Source organism: Natrix helvetica (assembly GCF_964273705.1).
Source record: "Natrix helvetica genome assembly, chromosome: 3".
NCBI classification, from domain to species: Eukaryota; Metazoa; Chordata; class Lepidosauria; order Squamata; family Natricidae; genus Natrix; species Natrix helvetica.
The window spans coordinates 26,612,336-26,629,785 of NC_138549.1; the positions used below are offsets into that span (position 1 = coordinate 26,612,336).

At 37.3% G+C, this 17,450-nt stretch overlaps 1 protein-coding gene across 6 annotated transcripts in view; it reads right to left on the reverse strand.

Annotated features, from left to right (window-relative positions):
- Window positions 1-17,450, reverse strand: part of FARP1 (FERM, ARH/RhoGEF and pleckstrin domain protein 1) — a 155,452-nt gene that overhangs the window by 119,591 nt on the left and 18,411 nt on the right. For all 6 annotated transcript variants that reach the window (XM_081949259.1, XM_081949257.1, XM_081949261.1 and 3 more), the window contains exon 2: window positions 13,490-13,684. In XM_081949259.1, coding sequence (XP_081805385.1) covers window positions 13,490-13,660 — 171 coding nt within the window. In that variant the 5' untranslated portion in view covers window positions 13,661-13,684. The remainder of the gene's footprint in view (window positions 1-13,489; window positions 13,685-17,450) is intronic.

The window sequence follows — 17,450 nt, forward strand, 5'->3', positions numbered from 1 at the left end:
AAATATGCTGTTCTTAATTCTTAAAAAACAGGCCAAGAACAAGGACTTATAATTTTATTGGTTTTAGTTTCTTCCTCGAAGCTCAAACTCTGCCAAAGTAAAAAGAAGTGAAGAAGTCTGGTTTTTCCTGAAAAATCATAGAGGTCCTTGGAATTTATCCAGTGCAGTCATTTCTTGCATCAAACATCCTACAACTAGTATTCTAGTCTAATTTATTTTTTTTCATGAAATTATGAAGACATTCAGAGTTGGAAGTGGAAGGGAAAAGTTGAGCAAAACGTTCAAAGGAAGTGTTTCCATTGTTTGAATTCCTTAAGCTTTTCCTTTTAAAAATGAGATAATAAATCTTTCCCTTCTTAAGGATCCAGGGAGTAAGTAATGTTGAAGGAACTAAAATGTTAATAGAATCAGGAAGGCTGGGAACAAGATAATCATGAAAGCAGGTTCAGCAATTTGGCCAAGGATGGCTTTTGATTGAGAGGGTTCTATGATACTGTAAAACCAATAACTATTTTTAGTATATCTCACTTGTTTCCTTGACAGTCTTTGGCAGAAAACTGCACAAATGCCAGGCACAAAACACCAGGTCCACACATGATTTATTGTTACAGCCTATATACACAAGAATCTTCTTACACCACCTGCTTAAGAGTTAAAATAAGGGTCAACAGCACTCAAGGAGGGTTGGACTTAGTCTGCTTGTGGCTATGTGAGGGATTCTAGGCTGTCCTAATTTCTGGAACTTCTTCTCCCACATCAATTAATATAAAGCAGTTTGTCACTCAGTTTCAACAAAATGATTTGGGTTGTTTATGCCATCTCATCTTCCACAAACCTTGCAAATCTCATGCTGGCTAAATATTGATACATCACAGCATGGAAAGATGGGCACATTATAATTCAATCAAACAAACAGACTCAGCTGACAAAAATATTGCATTCCTTTTCGTCTAGAATGAATTCCTGATTTTAAAATAGTTACCAAGTTTTCTCATCAATTTTTTGTTTTTTATTCCACAGCAGAAGGGGGTGTGGGCTGAAACAAGTAAAACTGATGACTGACATTAAAATCATATCAGGGAGTATTTCAAATGCTTTTTATCCCCATCTATTTTCAGACTAATATTAAGTCTGCAAATTCTGTGCCTTATGTGATTCTCCACTGACGTATCAATGATATCAATAGATTTTAAGCTAGTATGGAAAAAAGCTTCACCTTTCACTGTCCTTTCAATCCAAATGGTCTCAGGAAGTTCAAATTTCAAAGCAGTTGAAAAATTTGTTCATTAGACAGTTTGGCAGTTTGGCAGAACTGGCATAGCAAGAATCTGCTTCCTTAAACTGACTGGTCTTAAATTGACTAACATGCTGCTTAGTAAATCTGTATGTAAGTCCACAAAGATCCAGTGTTTTTACAATATTACTAACTGCTAGTGGCTTCTTTCATGTTTTAAAAAATGCTCTTTCTTTTGTTAACATGATCCTATCAACACTATACATAAATTCTAACTGAACTTTGCCCAACAATCCTTAACAAGGTACATTCACAATTTGCTTGTTTAACTGTACTAGTACACTCATAAAATAATGATGCAAATAAAAAATACAGTTTTTCTTTCAACAGTGGAAAATAATGTTGACAGTTCTTAGTCATCAGTACTCAAGTCAATGTTAATAGTTTAAAAATTGTTTGTTTAGGGCAGAAAGATGTAATTGAACACCTGTATTTACATGCAATAATCTTCAAATGACATCAAAAAGGAGAAAAAGGATTGCATGGGAAATGTCACATGGCTGCATAGACCACACGATATTAGTTTGAGCTACTCACACAAGACTCAAATGCACATCTTTTCAATATGAGGCCTTTTGTCCATGCCTGTATACTCCTATGGCAAATCCATCCATCCTTTTTATTATCCCCTTCATCATTTCCTCCTGTCTAGATAACAACTGAAAGTTTGCAAAGATGGATAAAATCTCAGTCTTGTATGAACATCAGCTATACAAATGAAGGCCATATACAACAGCCAACTGAACTGCAAAAATCTGAAAAGAGAATACGGACATTTCTATGGAGCCCTGTTTTTGTTCCTTTGACTTGAGGGATTATTTCAAGCTCTTTGGAATGCAGAAGGAGTCTGTTCCTTTTCTCTTTTTCTCAGGAGAAGAATAGCTCACTTGGCTTATTACCCTCCCTCCTCTCAGGTCAAGGGGGAAAGTAAGCATCTCCTCCTGTGCTGCCAATTGGCTGCCTCCAATCCTCAGAGAGCTGGCTTTATGAGCTTCCACAGCTGCAGCTGAAATACAGGGAATTTTGGCATGCAATATTTTCTTCTTCAAATTTAATTCTCAAGCCACCAAACATGGTGTGGCCATAAAACTAGAAAAGGGAAATGAACAGTCAGAGAAGTTCTGAGGGAAAATTCCTCTGAAAAGAATGAACAATAAAGATTAGACTTCCTTTCATCAGCATACCAAATGCTCTTTACTTAAAAACAGCCCTAATCAATCTAATTCAGTGTTTCTCAAACTTGGCGACTTTAAGTCCTGTGGACTTCAACTCCCAGAATCCCCCAGCCAGCATAGCTGGCTGGGGAATTCTGGGAGTTGAAGTCCACAGGACTTAAAGTCGCCAAGTTTGAGAAACACTGATCTAATTGAATGCTCTTTACTTAAATCAGTCTCAATCAATTGAATGACTGAAGAACCCATAGAGACTGGTTATCTGTATCCAAGTACAGATCAGTAGTGGGTTGCAGGCGGTATGCCCCGGTACGGGCGTACCAGAGCCTGACCGGAGCACCAGGTACCGTTCCGGTATGGTGCTCTGGAGGGCCCGCCCACCCACCCTCACTCCTTACCTGACTTTAAAGTCTTCTGTGCTTCTACACACAGCACGCACAGTGCCTGTGCGCTGCTCCGCTAAGCAGCTGGAGTGTCGCGGAGGCGTCGCTGGACAGAAAGAAGCATGCGCGCGCTGCGCATGTCCATGTGGACGACACCATGCCTGTTCCAACTTACCGGTTGGAACGGGATCCGAAACCCACCACTGGTACAGATGGACCATATCTGCCACCGCAAGCTGAGATAGCGCCAATATGCTGATGATACACAGGTAGACATAAGTCTCAGCCCATGGTGATTTAAGCGATGCCATGACCTCCCTCTTTCAGGTCATGGATGCTATTAGGCAGTTAAGGGTTGGATGAGGAACAACAGGCTGAAACTGAACCCTCAATTGTGGGCTCAATTGTGGTTGTAAGTTGTATTTTCCCTTTTTGCATTTAGTTTCCATTATATGAAGCAGCTTGTTTAGGTAGTACAGTGGAACCTCAGTTCATGAACGCTTCTGACCACAACCGAATCGGGTGCCAACCCAAAAATCCGCTAAATGTTTGTTCACGAACATATCCTCGGATGGTGATTCCGCAGATATTTTCCCTGCCACAGCGATTTCCCCTTCCACGCCATTTTTTTGGTGCATGCATGCACAGTCAGTATTGCTTCCAGTCACGACCAAATCGGGTGCCGACCAAAGTCCTGGAACGGATTATGGTCGTGACCTGAGGTTCCACTGTATTTCTTTGTTGATCTACGAGATTCCAGGTTTCTAATGTTGCACTTTTGTTGAGTTGGTTTCCTTTTTCATTAGCCTTCTTTCTTAGGTTAATACCTCCCTTGGATGTTTTTATTTTTTGTTTCCTGGTTATTATTTCTACCACCTCTCCTTCAAAATTAGGAATATAGCTACTGTTAACTGTGGATATTCCAGTTCTGGATCTGTGGTCTTTTGGTTTATGTTTCTTTCCATATATTGTTTTAAGAGTCAATTCCGTCAATGTTTGCAGTCAGTATTTATATTCTGCTATAAGGATTTCATCATGGAGATGTCCTGTGCCCAAGTGGATGCTAGGCTATTTAGCTTTGGCTGTTGTTTGCTAAATACGGTATGTCTGTTACGATTAATACACCTAATCCTAACGATTCATTAGAATTTTCAATGGTTAATCTTCAAGTTGGTGGATCATTTTTATTCTCAGTCTCCTTACTTCACACCATAGTTCAGTTCCTCTCTGTGAAAGTATCATTTAATATGTAAGATTGTTGATCCATGAGGGCAAACTCCTTGTCTAGGTTTCCTCCAGTTTCAACCAGCTCTATTGTATTAAACATACAATAATGCCCTAATGACCAGTCCTGAAATGACTTCACAGTGTAGGGCCTCATTTGGGGCAATGGAGCCACTGCTTAAAACAAGAGGTAGTTTGATGGACAGGAAAAAAAAAGTGTAATGTCTTAATCCTAGTTGAGGATAGCCACTTCTTGTGAGGGCCATTCTGAGTATTTAAATGAGAACAACAGCTCTTCTTCTTGTTATCAATCATTCTTCTATCCTCCTGCAATAAGTGCTCTCAGCTTTACTAACAGGCTGCCATTAGTGGAGTTAAGTAAGTTTTGGGAGATAAGAGGCTTAGAGTTCTATCTTTAGTTTACATTGTTCATTATCAAAACATCACACTTCTACAATTGCTAAGCTTTTTGCAGCAAATAACAGCTGGTACTGAATGCTTCGATTTTTTTTTTACTTACCCAATGTTCATGGTATAAAATTTAAAAATATCAGATGGTGCTTACATATGTACAGCCTCCTGCATCACCATCTCATGGGACATCCTTCCTGTAATACTGTTTTTAGACAATGTATGTGCGTACAGTGCAGGAACTCAATTTCAGATTAATGAAAAAATTATTTCCCCCACCACATGGAAAGAACAACATGTCATATGTACTGTGAAGTTTTATCAAAGGCTCATTAATAAAATTAAATAAGATGGTAGCCTTATTATCATATGTCAGGACAAATCATCATTGGGGGGGGGGAATTCAAGCACATGTAGGAGAAGAGAAGGTGGAGTTAAATGTGTCATATGCTTGGAGTCATTGCATTGCCACAAAATACCCAAGTCCAACCTCCCATGAATTCCACTGACTCTTATTTAGCACCAATTTAGCTTTGACCATTAGTTCACTAGATTCTTTCATTAGAGGTAGCAATAATAAACTCTTCTGTGGTTTGAACTCAATAAAAGCTCCTGGTTATTTGCACCCGACACAACACCTATACTTATTAAATCTATCCTTCATATTCTAGGGGTAAAATAACCAGGTACTGAGCTTTTTTTTTAACATATCTCGATTACTGAATGCCCCTGAGGAAGAAGAGAGTGCTGACTTTAATGCTTTTCTAGTTTTTTTTATTGGTGTTATAAAAATGGAACAGTCCACAATAGATTCTAGTTTGAGCAAAAAGAAACACTCAAACCAAAACTGAAAAATAGCCCAGTCTACCAGGATGGTTTTATAGAGAAGCATATCCCAAAAGTAAACACCGGAAGAGCAGCCTGTGTCTTTTTTTTTAATATATAGAGGAAAAAATGAATTTAAAAAGCCACCACCAGATGGGATCTATTAAAGCTAAATCTTAACAAGGTATTTATATGAACAATAGAGAAACCAAACATCACATTCTCTACAGACTTGTAAAAGTAAAGCTTACTGTAAACAACAAACAAAAGGACTGCAATTGAATAGCCTGAACTATCTTTCAAATGTCACCATCTTATTTTTGAAAGAAAATCTTTCCCCAATTCCCAGCTGGACTCAGTGGCAGTTCAGAAAGGAAGTCTTGAGAAAGGCAGAAATATCTAACATAAGAAGTTATTTTATCCATATCTTTATAGGGCAGAGGAAAAAAAGGAAATCTCTAGTGCAGCTGTAAAACTCACAAAGTATATATCAAAAAATATTTCAGGTTTCTTCAGAGGGAAGGGACAAAAAGGACACACTTTGAAGTAGAGAGGCACAATCCATAGGCATAAAGCTCTGTCAAAACTGGTACTGAATTTTAATAGCTCCATAAACAGGATGCATTAAGAGCTACAATACATTTGATGTGTTATATACAGTACTTCCTCTGTTACAAGATAGCTAGACAGTTTGGTATAGTGGCAAACACGGGAAACCAGAAAATGGAAGACCATGAGTTCTAGTCAGGGGTGGGTTCCTGCCAGTTCTAACCTCTTCTATAGAAGAGGTTCCACAAATCTACTGTGCCATCTAGAACCGGTTCCATCTCCCTCCCCCCGCCCGTCCACACATCATCAAGATGAAGAGTGAGAGGAGGAATTCTGTGAGTTGAAGTCCACAAGTCTTAAAGCTGTCAAGTTTGAACACCCATGGGGTTTTTTTTCTAAAGGGTTAGGGGTGCAAGGGTCTTGTAACTTGACAGCTTTAAGACTTGCGTGCTTCAAATGCCAGAATTTCTGAGCCAACATTTTGGTTGCTAAGCAAGAGCGTTGTTAAGTGAGTTTCACCACATTTTACAGGTTGACCACGCCCACCCAGTCACATGGCTGCCAAACCACTCCCACTCAGTCATATGACTGCCAAGCTACTCCCACCTGGTCACATGGCCAGCTAGCCACTCCCACCCAATCACCTGGCTGGCAAGCCACTCCCACAAAGCAGGCCACACCTACAGAAGAGGTTCTAAAAATTTTTTGAAATCCACCACTGGTTCTAGTTCTGCCGTAGGCACAAAACCAGCTGGGTGACCCTAAATCAGTCACTTCTGAAGGAAACCACTTCTGAAAATTATACCAAAAAAGCTGCAGCATCCTGTCCAGACAATCACCAGAAATTGAAACCGACTCAAAGGCGGGCACGCACGCACACACACACACACACACCCCAGTGGAGGGTTCCGGATCACGTTGCAACCAGTACAGTGCAATGGGGCCGGGTGTCCACCACATGAACGCACGCAGTGTGTGTGCACACACATGTATGCGTACTTACCACCTGCGATGCTCCAGCTGCTCGGCAGAGCGTCACGCAGGCGCCGTATGCTCTGTGCACGTGTGCAGAAACCATGAAAACCTCAAATACTGGTAAGAAGTGCGGGCTGGTGGGTGGACCCTCTGGAGCACCATACCAGAACGCTACCTAGTGCTCCCACCAGGCACCAGTACGCCCGTATTGGGGCGTACTGGTCATAACCCACCACTGACACACACACACACAGACAATTCAAAATATGCATAACCTTGGTAGGATTCCAAAATTCCCATGCTGGATAGTTCAGTGTTTGATCATATATTGCACAAATTGTCACAACTTCATGAATTACATTGCTGGTTATATCTGGTTGACCAAGCTAGTTCCACATTTTGCCTCCATTAAACAGTAGCCAGAAGCTGTTTCCTATCAGAAACAGATAATGAGAATGGAGCACTTCCAGACATGGTACGTTTGTTTAATTATTATGTTAATAATTATTGCCATTTTTTTTTATTATCATGGCCATGGACCAGAAGAAATTCTTATTGTCAAACATCTTGTAAAGCTAGAGGGAAGAAATTATCTGTTTATGGAACATCACTGCTTCTTTTTCATGAGGTGGTATGAGAAAGGAAGTAAGAAACGAGGAAAGAAGCATGATTTATTTCCTGTCAATTACATCTCATTTTTCTTTGTAAGAGCTGAAGGTAATGGGTGCTATACTATCTCTCCCCTATTATTCTCAGCAGAGAATGTTTGAGTATGCTGAGTGGTAGAAGCTACCAAGAGAAGTAGCTAAGTGAAAATCTAAACCTGGATTCTTATTTTCTTGGTCCTAGAATAAAATAAAATCACCTTCAGGTTTAGCATGACTCCTAGTGATTTACATGGAGAAATCATGCATTTTTTAAAAAGATGATACAGAGATGATTGACCTGTGTCTTCTTCAAGAATTCTTGTTAGGACTGTCAGTCCTGAACTTCTTCCTTTCAAATACTAACCTGGTCTAGCTTTCTGGATTAGTCAAGACTGGGTATGTGTTGCTATCTAGCTAGACTATATCTCCTTTGAATTGGTTTCTTGGAACACTTCATATCCATGTAATTTCATTGTTGGGAACATGAAAGTAAGTCACCATTGTCCTCTTCCAGGGTATTTTCCAACTGTCCTTAGTACGGGACAATCCCGTTTACATTCCAAGCCTATATGACACATTAAGTAGTACACCTGGCCCAGTCTCAATTTACCAAATTATGCCTCCATATATTCTTTCTGCACTCTCAACCAGAATCTCATTCCTTTCTCATTAATTTTCTATTTAAGAGAACCCAATAATAGCTTCAGCCAATGAAAAAATAAATAAACGGATGAGCTGCTCTTGATCCTTCTGCCTTTTCCCTTCCCTTAAAGCAGTGGTTCTCAACCTTCCCAATGCTGCGACCCTTTAATACAGTTCCTCATGTTGCGGTGACCCCCAACCATCAAATTGGTGTCTCGGTTCCTAAGACCATCGAAAATATGTGTTTTCTGATGGTCTTAGGCAACCCCTGTGAAAGGATCGTTCGACCCCCAAAGGGGTCCCAACCCACAGGTTGAGAACCGCTGCCTTAAAGGGTTTCATTCTGTCTGTTCTGGCAAAGAAGTGAGTACGAAGTTGCTTTTATCTGGGGTTAATCTAAATAAAACTTACTACACAGGCTGCCATCAAGGAACTAATAGTTATTACTGTCAGCATCAACAAAAGAACACACACACAATGGCATCACCATGATTATTTTATATTCGTGTTAAACTATTGATTCCAGGTCCAACTCAACCCAGAGTTCCTCTTTATATGGCTAGCTGGTTGGGAGAACAGGCACTAGTTCAGCACCCTAAAACTGAGAGCAACCACTTGTCTGTCCTATCAATATTTTTTTAGATACATTCTTCTTCCACAGTTCAGCGTATTTCTAAAAAGTGTTTTGTAGAGGAAACAAATATACTTTGCCAAATTTCAAAACATTGCTTTGGTCTTTGGGATGATCTTAAACAACTAGCATATCAAATAATTTATATTTATTTTGTATCTTTTCATAACTTATAGTAAAAAGGAGTGAAGTTTTTAAAACCTAGAAGTACGGAGTGATTGTTAAATGCTGTTGCTTATACTGACAACCGAGACCACTACTGAAACCTGGAAAAAAACATACGGGGTCTACACTCTACAAACACAGAGACACTCTCCTCCTCAGAAATACAATATCTATGCAGATAGTTGTCACTTAGCAACTGCCTTGTTTAGGTACCATTCAAAGTTACGATGATGCTAAAAAAACAACTCAGCAACCAGTCCTCACATTTATGACCTTCACAGCAGGTATATTCACCCCATACCAAGATGTCCTCAAAGAGTTCACCTGTTCACTTGAAGAAAGTAGCAAGAAGCTAAGAAAAACTGAAATAAAATCGTAAGTAGAGTCATAGATTTTCATTTAGCAACTGCTTCGCTTAACTATCAAGTTGCCAATTACGGTCACTAAATGAAGGTCATGTTTTCTCTATTCAGAAATCTTAAAAGAAGGTACTCTGTACATACCATTTTGATAGATGAAATGCCACTGAATTCACACAGCATCATAGAGCAAGCTAAAATGGTTTAGCATTGAAACCCAGCTATTGTCTTAGCATAGTGTGCAAAACATCATATTATCCGACAATCTACCCCGCAGCTTGTTTGAGCAAAGTGTTTGTGTCCACAGTAACTATATTTGATTAACCTAGTGCATAATAGTGCAAGCTTACCTCTTGCTTCAGTTTATGACCTTGATTAATTTTATGGTAGATCTATTCAGTAAATTGAGATATTAGGTTGATACACAACTCTGCCATCCACCATAAAAATCTATTATACAGGAAAATCAACACAGAATTCTTAGCCCAGTAAACCATGTACAACAATGCTATTACACCAAGTGCATGGAGGCTCTTACACCAAATCCAAAGATTTTAAAATAATATACAACAATATAGGGCTATATAACATGTTTATATACAGCACAGAGAAAACTAAAATAAATATTCAGGAATATACAAATGTTGCTGATTTGCAAGAATGTAACCCAATGTTATTATTTAGCCCTGAGCAAGCTTAGTATCCAAAATTATGATATCATTTAAGAATCTATTCAAGTGTTATATCAACACTGCAGCCATTTCCAAATACTATATGGAATTTTTTAAAAATTCCCTATCTCAATAGAGGATCAAGTATAACATAGATTAAAAACATAATCAAGAAGGAAAAACTAATTCTAATAATAATTATTCAAATAATAGGAATAATATCCATAATTCATGTAAAACAATTCCATTTTATAAACTTTATGGAAAATGTGTGGATCAAGGAAAAAAAAAACCAAAACAGAATTAATGAAAGAAATCCATGTAAATAAGATACAAATCCTTATGATGAAGGGGAGAGATTAGAATTTTTTTAAAAAGCAGCTGCTATTTTGTCAGATAATTTTATGCATGTTATTCTATTTGGCATTAAGAATTTAACTGGCACAAATTTCAACCTAACATTTGTTATTTGTACTATAATACTGATATTGTTTGCGAATAATGCTGACAGTAAAAACCTACTTGTCTGTTACAGTTTTCTTAGCTGCCATCTTTCTCATCCACAACATGCATATAAAATTATCTACAATCTCTTGTGCAAGATATATCCTATGATATGGATATTATTTTACAACTTAATTTATGACTTTATCAAGCATTCCTTATTATGCGTAAGGGAACTATAATTTGTCCATAGTAGTAGCTAGAACCATCATAAAAGAAAATCAGAGGGGATAACAACAGAAAATTATTGAAGCCTTTTTACACATCAATTCTGAAATGCAGCCCTAACTATAACATTATTTAAAACAATGCTGCCATATCTAATGAAGCTAAACAAATCTCTCAATACTACATGTTTTTTACTGACATTTTAAAAGATACGGCACAAATTATCTGCATTTTAAGTGAGACAATTAACTTTTAGTGAAAAATCAATCTTTAAAGAAAATCTATTATGTGGTTCTAAGGAGAATTAATAGTAACATAGTCCTTGGTTATAAACAAGAAAAATTGGCAATGCTTTTATTCTTAATTTCATAGGCCAAACCTGTTCTCAGGTCTGCTTTCATAATTATTTTAATGTTTGATCTCTTGGGAGAGTATGAATAGTATTCTTTCAGGCATGGTGAAATAAAGCCCAAGATAAACAAAAATGGAACCTGACTTACTGTTCATGTCTAAAGTTACAGTGAGAATCAATTTATACCACAATGAAACAGGTAGAGAAAGCTTAAAAAATTGCTTCATGGTTTTTTCCACAAATTTTTGCTTGATAGTTTTGCCAAATTAGAATTTCAAGCTTGATAGGGCAGAGGATAAGAAGTGAGAAAACCTACATGAACAAAAAACCTACTGAATCTAGCTACCTGACGGAATATCTGACGGAAACAAAAATTACATTAAAATGACTTGACACTCCTGATGTCTCATGCTGACCTGATCCCACAAATGGATAGCCATGTACTTAAACTTTCTAAGTTTATTTCAACCAATTTAGAAAATATCCTCCTTTCAACAGCACTGTCAGGTTGGCATACAATATAACAAGTTGATACACTGGAAGTGATACAAGCAAAGGAGATTTTAAAAATCCATGTGGAGAGTTACTAAAAATTAAACCAGCAAAAAGCATGTTTGAACAGTTGGCAGGGGAGAACCTTAATGTGATACTAAAAGGACAGATTTGTTACAGATGTGCATACCCAAAGAAGGCAATCTGTCCCTGGAGCATTTATTTATAGGAATTGGGGATTGGGGAGAGGTTTCTCTCTCTCTAAAATTAACTCAGAATCGTTGTCCACTGCTACAAAAGCTTGATTATACTTTCACCCTTACTATAGGAGTTTTAAAAGGGATTTATCATCATAAACCATGACATACTAATCTGATCTAGGGTTTTCCTACATACTAGAATGGCATCTCATCTGACAGTGAATGTCATTAGCCAGACTTAAATCAATCCTATCTCCCCACCACCACCTCCCTAGTCTTGCACAAGAATTAGTCCTCAAGGGATACTGTCAAGAGCACTATGGAGTGACACACTGTCATGGAAGAGACCCAGAAGAAACTCCCCCTCCCAAAAATTTCCCTGAAAATAAGCCCTCCCCAGATAATAAGCCCAATCGGGCCATTGAGTGCATGCACTAAAATAAGTTCTCCCCTGAAAATAAGCCCTCCCCAAAAATATTGCGACATAGCAGCAGCCATGAGGTGACCATGCATGCCACTTCCTGCGCCTCAAAAATAATAAGACTTCCCCGAAAATAAGGCCAAGCGCTTATTTCAGGGGTCAAAAGAAAATAAGACCCTGTCTTATTTTTGGGAAAACACGGTGGATCAGGAGGATGCATTTATGAGGAACCAATCAAGGTACAAGCAACACAGATTTTCTACTAATGACAATTGTTGACTTTTGCTTGACTAATGTAGGATAATAATGAAGTGAGTGTCCTTGTGAGTGCTGGATGACAATGAATCAAATAATTCATCAATACAGTAGCTCCTTTTTTTGCAGATGCTTGTCTGAACATAACATTTAATTGAGATAGAGATTAAAATCTAAAATCTTATGGCATATAATGGATCATATAACATATTAAAAATGACAATAAATTTTATAATATGGCAACATGATTACCAAAGCTAAGCTTGTTTAAAACATGTATAAAATCTGTTTGTTCTTTGATTAATTCTGCTATGCTCAGCAATTATCATAGGGATGCTTTCTCTTTAACTGAGAATATAAAAGAATACATCTTAGCAATTCAGAAATCTCTCTCATATATATAATATGCATCTTAATCAAAGTCAGTCCTAACTTCCCAAGCATAAATATTGACATTTATTTTTCCTGCTATATTATCTCACAGATCTACTGTAGGTTTTGCAAGAGAATTATTATATACAGCCTTGAGCTGCCAGAGACAAGATGGATTTAAATGTACAAATAACTTTTAAAAACAGTGATTTCAGGCAATTAAAGATAGGCACATTCTGTTGCAAAGAAATTCTCAAAATATATAAAGAAAATCAAACAAATGGTAGTGCACTAGTATTAGAATGCAATCACCTTATTTAGTTACAATACTTAAGATTTAAAATGTAAGATCAAAATTACCTTTAGAGTATCTACAGAATAGTTGAAGTGAAATAACTGAAGTTGTTAGCATTGTTGTGTTTTTCTCTGTGAGGCTAATCATTCAGTTATTTCATAGTTCTTAATTAGTTTCTGGTAGTGTATATTGCAACTGACAGTTTCAGTTAGTGTTAAAAGATTGTGATTTAGATGATTAATAGCAGCTTAAAGAGTATTTTCCCCCTAAATAGTTTGTGATACCAGGAATATATGAGATAATGTACCCCTGTTGCAATTTTAACTACCTTTTAAATATTAGGATTTTTAATACTTATCTCATATGTGGGCTATTATCACATTATACAAAGTCACAAAACTACAGGTCTGCTTGGGTGAATCTTTTGCACCCACCTCACCCCCAGCCAAGAATGAATCGTAGACTCAAGAGTGTCACCTTACCGGAATTTCAAATGTTTCCTGTGTATCATCCAGCATTTGGACTTTGATAGAAATAAGTTTTCCTGTAGGTGTTGAAGGCAGTTTCTGTCCATGTTCCAGAGTACTGATGCCAGCATTCTCCTGTACTCCTAGCCGAGATCCTGTTGTCGCTCTTTGCTCCACTTCTCCCATATCTGAAGAGACAAGCTTCTACTTCTAAGAGAGGGGCAAAGAAAATATGGTACTATGTTAGTTCAATTACTCTGAGACGTCAAGTGACTTAACAGCCACAACTGAGACTAGAATTTCTTTGTTAAGCAATGCAGTCGTTAAATGAGTCATGCCCAATTTTATGACCTTTTTCTGCCATGGTTGTTAAGTGAATCATTCCAGTTGCTAAGTGAGTCACGCAGTCTTTAAGCAAATCCAACTTTTTCCATTGATTTTGCTTATGAGAAGCCACCTGGAAGGGTTGCAAAATGGCGATCACGTGATTCCAGGATGCTGCAGCCATTTTAAATACATGAGCAACCAAACTGTGATCGTGTGGGGATGTTAGGTTGGTTGTAAATATGAGGACTGGTTGTAAGTCATATTTTTCATTGCTGTTGTGACTTTCAATGGTCACTAAATGAATAGTAGTAAGCAGAGGTGGGTTGCTCCCGGATCGGGCAAACCGATAGTGGCAGCGGTGGGAGGCTTTACCCACCCACTTGGACACTTCTACGCATGTGCAGAAGCATTGCGCAAGCATGCACGCATGAGTGAACCGGTAGTAAAAAAAATGGAACAGCCCCCCCCCACTGGCTGTAAGTCAAGAATTACTTGTAGGTTACACAGTAGATCTAATAAAACTAAGGAAACTGTTTATCTGAAATGACAATGGATTGTGAATTATTCATGTTTTAACCAATCAGTCTTCACAACAAAAATTACTCAAAAATATGTAAAATAAGAGTGATGATGATGCAGCCAGTCACTGGCTGTAATGTGCTTGGAATCCTAGAGAAATCATGAAAATTAATGAAGGGGTGATCAGGATTTCTTTGGCTTTAATATTGCCTAAAATAGCAATTTGCTTTTTTAATTAATCCAAATTCAATTAATTTATACTGGAAAAGAAATCCCAGTCAAGGAATTGTTCCAATGATTTTACTGTAAGTTAATTAGCTTTTGAACTTTCTATTTTTTTTTAAGCAGGGTTATATATTTTCTATTCTTTGTGGGTAACAGTTAAGATGATTCTATGGAACTCTGCACTATAACTGATGGATGTGAATGTTATTTGTCTGATATACCAGATCATTATTTCATCTTTTCTTTTGCTCTTCTGGTAGCCAAAATGAAGCTTAGTTCAAGTCTTCTGCTGTCACATATAAGCCCTCCTTTATGTCTTTTATGCATTCATGAATTATAATTCCCAAGAACATAATAAAGCGAAAGATATGAAAGAAATCAAATGTTTTCCTGACTGACACTCTTATAAGTATAATTTATCACAACCACAAGTTTATTAATATATAAAAAACTTCTGAAAACATTCATATTTCAAAATATTCATTACTGTGAAAGCTTTTGCTGCAGGCTAACTATCCGTTGGATGTTAGTTCTTTGGTTGTTGGTTTTTTTGCATAATTAGCTATACAAATTTGGATGTTTAAAAAATGGAAAAGGTTCTTAGCCAACAGGACATACATTTTTAATTGATTTCTGCCTCTGTGTTTAATCAAGTTGAAGTTACCGAAGGCTATGGAATAACTATTTGTTTGCTTCACTGCAATTAAATAGGTATCTGAAACAAAAAACATCTTCAATAAGGTTTAATAGGATATTATTCCCCCCCCCCCCCAACGTATTATCCTAGGCGGGAGGTGTTAAACTGGTGGCCCACGGGCCGGATGCCTCCCATCCAAGCCATGCCCACTCCAGTTCCATGAATGGGGGAAATGTCATGAAACGTTGTGTGATGGCAATGTGACATGGCGAGTTTGACACCCATGTCCTAAGCTAATTATTGATAGCTACAAAATGAAGCACATCCTCCTGCATTGAAGCATGTGGACTCACAATTATTAACCTCCCCATTAAGTTTACTTAATCTCTCTGAGTCAAGATAGATCAATAATTGTATCCTGTTTGCTGTAGGAAACTTAATGTTGATTATTCTCTTCTATTTATAGCAAGGTCTGAACAAGTAGTACTATAGAACTGATGTTCAAAAAGACTGGCTGAAATCTGGCTCAAAATTCCAGGGCTGTAGCCTGAATTGAGAAGCTTAAAAATAAATCCCAGCAGAAAACAGTTACAAACAATTTCCATGTCGTTGCCAAGAAAACAACATGGACTACTTAGAGCAGTGGTTCTCAACCTGTGGGTCAGGACCCCTTTGGAGGGGTCGAATGACCCTTTCACAGGGGTCACCTAAGACCATTGGAAAACACATATTTTCAAAAAAAAATACGAAAACATAAAATAATTTTATGGTTGGGGGGGTCACCACAACATGAGGAACTGTATTAAAGGGTCGCGGCATTAGGAAGGTTGAGACCCACTGACTTAAGAGAGTTGTTGTTATGATTAAATTTATTCCAAGGCCATTCCAATATTTGAGGAGTGGAAAATAAACTATGTTTGAAAAAGTCTTGAAACATGTATCTAACTACATCTTAATCATTCAGAATGTACTTCTCTATTTTACTCTGGAGTAAGTCCAATGGTATTCAAGGAAGAGTGATTTAAGCTTTCCCTTCTCAGCTAGAAAACTCCTCAAATTTGTCCCTTGTTGATAGTTCCAGTAACAAGCTGCAAATGCAAGTGAGAGGGATGAGTAGAAGTCTCTTTAACAAGGTTTATTTGAGAAGAGATGTGTTACAAATATTTCAGCAATTAAACTATTTTCCATTTAGAACTGATTCATGGAAATTACAGGGGAAATTTTGGATATTCATTCATTCATTCATGTCAAGAGGCAGTTTTGCCATTTCACTTGTGTCCACCTATCTAATTGTCTCCAGAATCTAGGAAAATAATTCTTACAGAAGCAGGATATGTACAAAACATTAAGTTTCTACAAGTGGAAAAATACAAATACAATGTCACCAAAAGATAATATGAACTGATCATAAAAAATGATATTAAAGGTACAGAAGCTAAAGCCACCTTTCTGTTGTTGTATAAACAAAGGACAAAGTTTTCCTATAACTATTACAAATGTGATTGCCAATTATAATTTTGGCTTCAATGGTCATATTCATGAAGTCCTAAATTGAGATTATGAAGAAATACAATGGAATATTAAATAAGAAAAGTACCTAACCGAAATGACCTATTTCCAAGGTTACAAAGAAAAATAAGGAGGAACAAATATTGAAAAGAATAACAAAAGAAAGAAACTATATCTGTTATGATTTTAAAAATCTACTGATTTAATTAGCTTCACTGTCCAGAAACAGTAAAACAAGATACTTTTGACACTTGTGTAAAGCTCATGTATTCTCAGATTCTGTTTACTGTTGGCCTAAAGAGAAAGTAATTTACACAAACGTCACTACCTGTCATTTTACTCAATCTCATTTTATTCACAATACATGTACAGTCTCAACCATATTTTCAACTGGGAAATGGTCAGTATCTTAGGCCACGTTAAATGCAAAAATGCTAAGGCATTCCTGGAAGCTTGTCACTCAGGCATATCAGTCACCAACAGGCACATAGAGATAAAAAGCAGACACATTTACACATCATTCAAAAGAGACCATAAAAAAGATAGGCAGCAAACAAAACAACCAGAACACATCCTCTTCAGTAGCCAACTGAATTAGGCAGAGATTAACACATACAAACTATCAAACAGAAAATATGCTTTAAGGTAGTTCCTTGAATTTAGGGAACTATCAAGAAGGAAATCACACCTCCACCAATATTGATCGGGCAAACTACTTTATATAAACAAGGAGTAAACACCATATATGCTTGCACTGTT